Below are 10,087 nucleotides of genomic sequence, written 5' to 3'. Positions count from 1 at the left end.
TTGAATTAACAGTTAGAAATCCTTCTCACCAGATAAAAACGTGACAATCATCCAAAATCAGCCAAAATGATAATCAGGAACAAGCAATCGATCAAAATGACAATCAAGATCTATCCGTTTGAAGAGTTTGATTGGTGTACTAGCGAATTTGAAGTCTCCGTAAGCCTAGGAATATATAAAGCTCTTGGCTGACAATGTTTCAGTTTGACGGCATAACTTTTCCATGGAAAACACCTTTCTCAAGTATAAGAAATATAGATAGGGTCAATTCTAATCTCTTGTCTTACATTCAGTAAAAAGCCTTATGCTTTCTTGGTTCCATTCACTCTTTAATTATCTGAAACAGCCTCACTTTTTCTTTTGAAGCTGTTTTGAAGTAGTTCTGTTATTCATTGCAATTTGACGTACTGAAGGATAAAACGAAAATTGTACTCTTTCCACTTAGTGAGCTTGGCGAAAGAGAAGTCGCTACAGAGAAAAAAAATCGAACCACAACCACTGAAAAAATGGATGTGTGTACAACTGATAAGTGAAAACAACATGATAGTGATACATTCTACCACTTATCAGTGAAGGCATTTCCTTAGAAATCTCCTCAAGGAGGACCGGGAAAGTCCACTGTTTCAATATGGTATGCCTCAGAATTTTATACATGGATTCAATTTGAAAATTATGAGTATTAAAAATTGTTTATTATTATATAGTATAGTCGGGTCAACACTACATGAAATAAGCGCTCGAAGCGTTGGGGACAGCGGCTGGAATTGAGGTGGAACCACGGAGACGGGTGGCGGTAGCGAGGGTCCTTACACGATCCCAACCGCTACGCTCCAGCGCGCCGCTTCATACGCAGCTTACGCAACTGTCAGTGCTTCATGTCGTTTTGACTCTACTAATATATATATATATATATATATATATATATATATATCAAATATATAAATATATATATATATATACATATATATTTATATATATATCAAAGTTAAAATATGAAATAAAACAATAACAATTAAAATAGAAATATGGAACTCCAGGTTTAATCAATAATCTTCTTCTTCAACAAACTGATCACCAAAACAAAAAAAAACAGCTACAGACTCTGAACAAAATATGAGACCACTGCAATCCAACTTATTAAAAGTTTTGTTCCAGCAAACCAACTGCGGCTCCTTTCATACCTGTCCAAATAATTGTGCGCAATACTTTGGTCGAATTCCGTTGAGAGGAGGTTAAATCAGTTTGGCGTTAGCTGAAGCCTCGCGCAAGATTTATAAAATGCTCTAAATAAAAACATTGAGACAACAATAAAATGATAATAGACTCTAAATCATGATACATGAACATTAATTAGGCATTTTGATGTTGCCACACACATGAAATACAACAAAACTGCTATCAAGCAATAAAATTTCAAAAAAAAAAATGATACAAGATTTATCATCATCATGGACTCGCTAGTACTTGTTGGCTTCTGGAATTGTCCAATCAAACCTAATTTCACTGCCTGGAGAAGAGCTAGCGGACGACGACGGACCTAAAAAGGGCTATAAAAGGCAAGAGGGAAAAATCCCAGTCTTTTCGTATGAGGTAACGATGAGCTCGTAAACCAAATGCTGAATGCATGAGGTTGCATGGACACGTTCGCGTGTCCATGCAAAAAAAAGGTACACAGTTCGCGGAAAAATGGACTACGTGTGTGCTGTCGTATGCAGCACAAATGACACGGATACAATAAAAGATAAGTGAGCGGTAATGTGAAGCGGTAAGCACGAGCTCCTTACATCACCTTGCAAGCTCTCATTCCATCGAATAGTATCCACCAATCCTCCTTCCTTATCAGGTTACTAAACATTTAATCCAAAAAGCATGCCCTTTATGGCTCTTTGTTGTCACAAGAACCCTCTGTAGACGTGGTAACGCTGGCCACGCCCCTGTAATGTAAATGAAGATATCATCCAAATCGGTAAGAAAGTGTTTAGCATTCACGTGCAACGACCCAGCACCAACAAGCACCCAACAACGCAAAAAAAAAATCAAACGCACAAGCTGGGTCGTTGCGCGTGGATTCTCGCGATAATTCGGACAAATAGCACCAAAGAAGCTCAAATGTTTCCAGATAACAAGGGCGCTTGAGACCGAGCAGTACGATAACTTGAGTTACAGTATCCAATCCAATCCGTGCTCCACTAACCATAACATAACACCAAGACCAAGAATACCAAGAAACAGAAACAATGAAACAAAATACAACAACGAAACAAAATACACTTACTTCTAGAAAAAGGGAATTTAAAATCAGCAACACTTCCATGATAATTCTCCGGGCTGGCTTTTTTACTATGATACAATGTTGCTTCTTGGTGGTTCGAATGCAAAGATGCTGGTGTCATCAAAGAAGAAACCTGAATTCCTTTTGATTAAAAATCATATCAATTGTCGCTGAAGAAAAAAAGATCAAATGGTCACCTGATTGGTATTGGTTGGAAAGTGGAACGTCTGCTGGTCAGGATGCATCGAAAACTCAGGATCATCCTCGAGTTTACTAGCGCCCACAGTACGATTAAATAACTTCTCAAGTTCGGGTGTTCCTGGGCTCGAGAGCAGATTGAAACCAAGCGGACTAAATCAGATAATCATTTCCAAGAGTAAGCAACTCAAAAATGATATTACTTACTAGTCTTGAAATACATTTTCATATGCGTTGTCATCAAGCTGACTAGTTTCTTCCCCCACAGCAATACATCCTGTACGATCCAAAAAGGAACGGATGAGCTAAAACTCAGTTTAGACGTTGAGTGTTGAAAATTTGAACTTTTTCTAGAACCACGTCCAGTTAAGTTTTCAGACAACTTTATTGTCTTTAGTTCTTTCCTGATATGATTCTTCCGACCTCTTGGACATAATTTAACAAAACTGTTAACATATCATAAGGCAGACCAAAAATGAAAAAAGTAGGTGTTCACAAAATCGCAGCTTAAAGGCATCACCCCACGAATTTGGGGTGGTACGGATTTCCGGTGGAGTATTCGGATACGGCATAGTAGATTATGGAGAGGGGGGTGATTCCGTCCATTTCTTCCTAATTGCCGTAAAAAAAAATGGCCCAGAAGATGCGGGGCGTGCAAAAGCTGGCGCACTCCAATCGAACTCCTTGTAGAAAATAGCACGCCGGAACACTCAAAGCCGTATCTTCCGGCCCGTTTTCTATGGCAATTAGGAAGGAATGAGCGGAATCACCCTTCTCTCAATAATCTACCATCTCAATAATCTATACGAATACTTCGCCGGAAATCCGTACTAGCCCTGATTCGTAGGGTGATGCCTTTAGAGGTAGCATACCACCAATCTGACGTGGTATGGGTAGGCAGTCATAGTCATAATAGGCAGTAGAAGAGAACTTACTGAGCTTCGACTGCTGCAGAGAACCCATCTCATTCGTGATATGCTGCCTTTAAATTGATGTAATAAATTTCCCGAGAAAGAATAATTGCGACGAGGTTACCATTTCTTCAGTGTTGGCCAAAAGAGAAATGCTTGTGTCCGGCTCAGGATATTCCGTCAAGCGTATGTAGTCCTTTTCTCTACTCCTCACTCTAGTATTTAGAAAGAGGCTCACAAAGCTTGTCCTAAGGTCACTACATTACCAACGTTCAACACTGATCACCAGAGGCTAGGCGGCGACAGGTCTGGGAGGGATCGGAACTGAACTAGTCTGTGCGATGCTTGCCATTTTCCTGTTCAGCGACATATAGAACTATAGTAAGCAAAATTGCCCCGAAATTATGGGTCCTTAGGATATTTTCGCATACACTGCAATCACTGCAATCGGGGTGTTAAAGATGGTTCTTCCTTCAAGTAAGCTTGCTACTTGAATATTTGTAATCGCTAAACAGCATACAAAACCAAATAATACATGAGTTTTTTTTTGTGAAGATGAGCCCAATGCTAAAAATGAAGTTAATCATGTTTCATCTGGACAGAAGGCAGAATACAAACAGAAGAGCGCTCACGCTGGAATTCGATCCTGGCCCAGTTTTGCTTCGCTTTATATTGTCAGCGAGAAGTCGAAGTGCGACGGCGTCGTATTTATCATGATGATCATCACGAAGATAAATCGGTGGTAAGGCTGACAGTATTCGTGCAGAAATATCACCAAGTGATAAGAAGGATCTCGAGTTCCTTTAAAAACTTTTAGATTATTAACATATGTAAAGAAGAGGCAGATTTCGATCGAACACTCACTTTGGAAAATTTAGTTGCATCTGTTCTTTACGACATTCAGGAGTTCGCATTCTTTCCCTGTGCTCTGCAGCGATTTCAGCAACAGCGTTTTGACGACGCTGCAACTGTGAAGATATAGAGATTAGTATCAATATACCTGTAAAAGTCACATCCAGATACAAATCAATAATAAATCAAATCAAAGCATGTTGGTAACACATCAAAACTATCGAATTAAGAAAAAAAGAAGAAAACATCACCACGTACTTGTTGGACTGGAGCAATGGAAGTGTCCTGATAGAGGTAAGAACAGTCATCTGAATCGTCTTCGTCACTCGTTTTCACATTCGCACTGGAATGTGCATAATCTAATCAGACTTTAATACAGCAAATTATTTAATTTTAATTGAATTTGTTTTGTTGTGCAAATAGAGTGGATGTTCTTCAATTTCTTGATGCTCTTCAATCGCAAAAAAACCAAGTTTGGAATCTCATCACTTTTAAGAACTACGAAGGTGGAATATCTAGACCCTTGACAATTTTTCTTCAACTACTCCAAATAGTTTTGCTGAGAAGGAAATCTGGATATACAGGTCATCTCATTATTATTTAACCGCCAATTAAAATTGAGTGACTTGGGTGTCAACCCAAGCCTTCTTACTCAAATGAAACTACTATGAAGCCGCAGTAACAGCGTTCGACTTTGAAGAATATTAAGTTAAGTGAACTTCCCTATTGATGGAAAGATTCCATCAACATGGTACCAACTAGTGTTATGAAGTATCTGAACACATCTTAATCGGCCGTCAATTCTCAGCCATTTGTGGACGAAAAAAACTATTGCCGGTGAAGCACCAAATAGCACAAAACTTCACTCATTTATATCATAGGAAAAAATCCTAGAATATTTTGCAACTTTTAAGACTCATTAAAGGAACTCCAAGAAACTTACAAGATTAACTCATTTTTTATTTCGACTACCGGTTTTTCAATTACCATCCCCACTCCTTATGTTGAGCGCCCGGCCTAGGGTATGAGCAAAAGTGATAATGTACTCTATCTGTACACAACAGGGAAAGTTCAAAAGAACTGTTATTTCCCAACAATACGATTTGTATTCCGTTCTATCAGTGAGAAACCCATACCTACCTCTTTTTGAGAATAGACCGACGTGATCTATCAGCTGTATGTGACTGCTGTTCATTCTCGTTCTTGCAACAGCTGGGAACACGGTTATCTCCCAGTGCAGTTCTCTTACGCCTGAGGATAGGTTCGTATCCTAAAGTTAGATGAGAGCATAGAACCAATCGTAGTGGATTTCTTCTCCTGCTTGCTGCTTGATCAGTGCATGTGATGCTTAGGAGGAGCTTCGAAAACCAAGCGAGAAGTTGGTACAACTTACACTTCTAGAGAGCAAAGAACTTATGAAGAAACTCACCACTATCATTTATTGTTGTTGATTTGTATGCATATTTCAACCACTCCTCTGGATGTTCACAGTCATCTGTACTCTCATTACTAATCGGCTGACAACTATGTGATAATATATTACACTTTCTAATTTTTGTTCGCGTTAGCTCTCTAATGGAGATATTAAAGAAACAAACTTTAGTTGCACTCGTGATGTTTGTCGAACATCTTTAGCACTCGGATTGGGCACAGGACTGGAGACCTCCCCGCAAAAGTTATCCGCAGCAACCAGACGATTGATTTGCTTGTTGCACTGTAAGAATGGAGGTTTTGGGATATTAGAAAGGAATTATATTGTATCTGATATTAGAAAGAATATTGTCTATGTCGAGATGAAGAAGTATGTTTGTCGTAGTGTATGCGAAATTTTTTCGACTTCATGTAATACGTTATCCATGGAAAATAGTTTCAGTGCGGCTCTCATCGAAGCAGCGAAAAAGTTCCACTAATACTTGTCTGAATTTGTTACAGAAATTCCCGGAGATTTGTTCTCTTCAAAGTTTAAATGGTGATGGGCGCACCACAAGAAGTCTGGGGAACTGCGGCCACTAGAATGTACGGATATGTTCATATAACTCCTTCCTGTGTAACCAAGAAGGAAAAAGTGGGAGGATAAAGTGCACGGCGTTGATGAACTAAGGCTTAAAAAATGTATAAAGCTTATAAAATGACCTGCAGGGGCTAATATATGTGACAAATCAGTCCTTTCATCCTTCCAGACAAGTCTGCTTTAACGAGCTTATTGACTCGGTAGGGATGACAGGCTTGGTCTTAAAGGCAGCATGCCACGAATCTGAGGTGCGGACTTCAGGTGGAATATCCGTATACGGGGTCGTGGATTAAGGAGACGGGGGTAGTTCCGCTCATCTCTCCCCATAGATGCGATAGTCGGAGCAAGTGCTCTGACTCCCTACACTTTTGAACGGTTGGCGAAAGCACACCCTTCACTTGAGCTGCACCCCATGAGCTAAACTCACTTCACCTGAGGAGGGTCCGGCTTCTCCCTATCGCACTTATGCCTCTCTCTGCTTCCCTGCAAACAGCCGCCTCCACAATGCTGTTCGGTACGACGCTATCTATTGCAACGCTCCACCCCTTGCGCTACCTCCGCCTCGCGATTCGTCGAAAATCAATTCGGACTGCCCTGATAGGCAGTAAGGGATGCTACTCGTGCAAGGGTGGCGCGCTGCAATAGAAAGCATCGTACAAAACAGCATTCAGATGTCGGCTGCTTGTAGTGATTCAGGAAGAGATGAGCGGAACCACTCGCCTCTCCATAATCTAGGCCCCTGTATACGGATACTCCACCTGAAATCCGCACCACCCCAGATTCGTGGTATGCTGCCTTTAAGCAGATTTCAATCTATCGATTAAAGAGTCGCACCCAGTCACGACATGACTAATCTGAACATCCGAAAAATGTTTTGCCAGCCCTCAACAACACACCAACGAGGTTCCTTACGCATTACCTGTCAAAATGGAATGTTTCGCTAGAAAACCATATGAGATCGGCAATTATCGCCCAATCTGCTTACTATCTGTCATCTATAAGCTCGTTACAAGAGTGATTCTTAGAAGGAATGGAAAGGTGTCAGACAGCCTTACGAGGAAGGAAGGTTTCGAAAAGGATTCAGCGCTGTTGACTACATTTACGCTGTAGCAAGTGCAAGATGCCGGTATGTCTCACCTTCATCGACTTGAACAATCCCTTCGAGTCAGTTGAGACGCCTTTATAGAAGCCTTGGACAAACAGGGCGTCTTCACTCAGAACATAAAGGTGCGAGAGTCTTCCAACTCTATTACCGAATTTTCACCATTCTACAAAAATATCATCATCGGCGTGAACAAAGGGATCTGACAAGGTGGTGTAACCTCCCCATACGTACTTATGGCAACTCTCGAAATCTGGAATGGGATGTGTCACTTAATTACCACTTCGGACGGAAGAACCTCTGGAACGACAAGTCTGTCTTTACTTAGGTTGTGAGAAAACAAGTGGACATGGCTGTCGAATAGATCAGAGCAGAAATTGTGGATGATATTCCCAGCCCCTCTTCTCGATGTGGTGGTTGTTCCATTTCGGTTCCAAAAAACAGTCATCTTCGTCTCGCCATTGGCAAAGTCTCGGCGGGTATAATGAATGACCTTTCCGCTTCTGCAGCTTCAACCACCACTACTGCTCTTCTCTCCTTAAGGTCCTCTCTTATTGCCTCTCTGCAAAGTCTTGTGAGCTCGTACGTGAGTTTCTGGTTGCGTGCATCCCGAACAACTTTTTGGCATGTGAGGTTCAGAATTTCCGAAGACAAGCTTTTCTCAGTGGTTTTAAAACTCTGTTTTCCTCATGCAATCGTGAAGGAGTTCTACGAGCCGATCGTATTCGTCGTCGATGTTGCTAATGGCGGGGTCTTCCCAAAGACCCGGCTAGCCTGGCGAAGAGATCTTAGTTAATGGTAGTTCTGGAATTTCATTATCTGAATTTAGCGGCTTTCTCTTCTCTCCGTGTGAAGGAAAATCTTCTTCGATGGAGACGGTGGTCCATTTCCGTGCAGAACTTTGGTTCAACAGCGACACCCTCTTTGTCGTTACCTCCAACAGGCAAATCCCACGTCCACAGTAGAGAAGATAGCTTTTGAAACTGCGAATTTCCACGGATGGATTTTATCGCCGCGATGGACTCGGAAATCCCCTCCCCTGCCCTTTCTATTGCAGTGAGTAACAATGTGAAGTTCCTCAGGCGTTTTTCTGAGGCCATTTTGGCGTTGAAATCTCCAACAACGACCTTGTAGAAGGAACGGTCTTTTCTGTACTTCTCATTGGAAGAGATTCTCCAGGCCACTATAGGAAGCTTCAAATTCTTCTTCGTAACTTGATGTTGGAGCGCAAGCGATAAAGAGAAAAGAGAGAAACAGAGAGAAAAGGAAACTCGAGAAAGTAGTTTGTTGCGGCTCACAATCGAAAACTCTGGAAGATTGAAACTTCATTATAGCAGTTAGTTGGGTCAAAACGACATGATGGACGGACAGTTGCGCAAGCGGCTGAGCTCGAAGCGGCGCGGCGCAGCGTAGCGGTTGCGCCTACGTAACTGTCCGTGCTTCATGTCGTTTGACTCGACTATACCTGCGAGTGGTTGAAAGCCGCATCGCTTGGGACGCAACCTCTTATACCGACGTATTACGATATTACGGCTTTTTGGAAGCGAAAACGAACTACAGCGCAGTACACATACAGATTAATTTGTAATTAATCTGTATGCGTACGATGCATACAACCATGACTTACCGCTTGTCTAACTGCAGTAGAAAGGTCATTGACCACAACTTTGGAATGTTTAGCATTACGAAACATTCCGACGCGTTGTGTCAATCGTTCATGAGTTGTGACTCCTTGTTGCTTCGGTCCTTTAACTATCGCGTCACTATACAAGCGAACCCTACCGTCGGCTGAAAACATCTAACGGTTTGCAGGGTCAAATTAAATCCACAAAAGTCCGAACAAACCTGCTTCCAGTGCTTGTGGTTTGCTAAATTGGCGCGTGCTGCTACGCGTGCTCCGTCGATATCCTCCAAATACGACCGGTGGTCTGTGGTGGGAGTTCCACTTTGGAATGAAAGTCCGTTTTGACATCACTTAAAAATTATTGACAGAAGGATCTTATGATCGCTCGTTTCCGAACATATATATGTTTCGCGAACTTCCTAAAGAAAGAAAGAACAGGATTATACTTGGACTATGTGCATGTATTAACATTAGTATGAAAGGTCAGCTCAAACACTAACTGATGTGTTTGAGTTTACCTATCGTTTGAATGCTTTCTGCAGGATGAGGCGCTCGAGAGGATAAATCGCTGATGGCTTTGATTTTTTTCCAGTCTCTGACGAAGGCGATAACGCCGAGACGATAGCTGTTGTTTAATAAAGGAAGATCAATACCAATTTTGCCTACAGCTCAAGAAAATCAATTGAAAAGCGCAAACACTGTTCGGTGAAAACGACCTGAAGCTCGGTGCTGTTGTGTAAGCGGCTTCGTTCGGAGCGGCGTGGTGAAGCGAGAGTTTGAATTCGACATGGAGCATCGCTAACTCCATTAGGAGTGGAGCGATTAGTGGGAACTCTCGTTAGCATCAATCATCGCTGTAGTTCGAGTGAAGCTAGTGGTGGTCCCACATCGATCTCATCCGCTGATTCAACCGCTTCGAGCGCGGCCGTTTACGCAAGTGCACCAAGTTCCAAATCGTTTTGATTCGACTATAGCATTAAACTAATTAGACGTGACATGCCTGCCCTAGACGGCACGATCCCTTGGTACTTCCTATTCCCCATGCCTTGCCAAAATCGAAGGCTCATAATGAACGTTTGGGCGAAGAGTTTTTGAGATTGCGCAAACAGCACCAATA

The 10,087-nt window shown here is 41.8% G+C and overlaps 1 protein-coding gene across 3 annotated transcripts; it reads right to left on the bottom strand.

The window, feature by feature from the left end:
* Positions 1 to 1,457: 1,457 nt before the first annotated feature.
* On the bottom strand, positions 1,458 to 9,759 carry RB195_003349 (uncharacterized protein; the record flags this gene model as incomplete). 3 transcript variants are annotated; one of them, XM_064200961.1, is made up of 13 exons in its annotated part: positions 1,458 to 1,537; positions 2,276 to 2,405; positions 2,470 to 2,623; positions 2,678 to 2,775; positions 4,014 to 4,182; positions 4,246 to 4,349; positions 4,492 to 4,576; positions 5,374 to 5,503; positions 5,663 to 5,757; positions 5,832 to 5,947; positions 8,974 to 9,134; positions 9,192 to 9,320; positions 9,687 to 9,759. In XM_064200961.1, the coding sequence occupies 13 exons, from the start codon at positions 9,757 to 9,759 to the stop codon at positions 1,458 to 1,460; spliced, it is 1,524 nt and encodes a 507-aa protein (XP_064056840.1). The 3 variants fall into 3 exon arrangements, with proteins under 3 accessions (XP_064056840.1, XP_064056841.1, XP_064056842.1); XM_064200960.1 differs by having other exon boundaries at positions 4,246 to 4,343; XM_064200959.1 differs by lacking the exon at positions 9,687 to 9,759 and having other exon boundaries at positions 4,246 to 4,343; positions 9,192 to 9,318.
* Positions 9,760 to 10,087: the final 328 nt, after the last annotated feature.

Source organism: Necator americanus, chromosome IV (genome assembly GCF_031761385.1).
Source record: "Necator americanus strain Aroian chromosome IV, whole genome shotgun sequence".
NCBI classification, from domain to species: domain Eukaryota; kingdom Metazoa; phylum Nematoda; class Chromadorea; order Rhabditida; family Ancylostomatidae; genus Necator; species Necator americanus.
The sequence above is the reverse complement of the archived record's forward strand: the minus strand, read 5'-3'. Positions and strand labels throughout refer to the sequence as shown.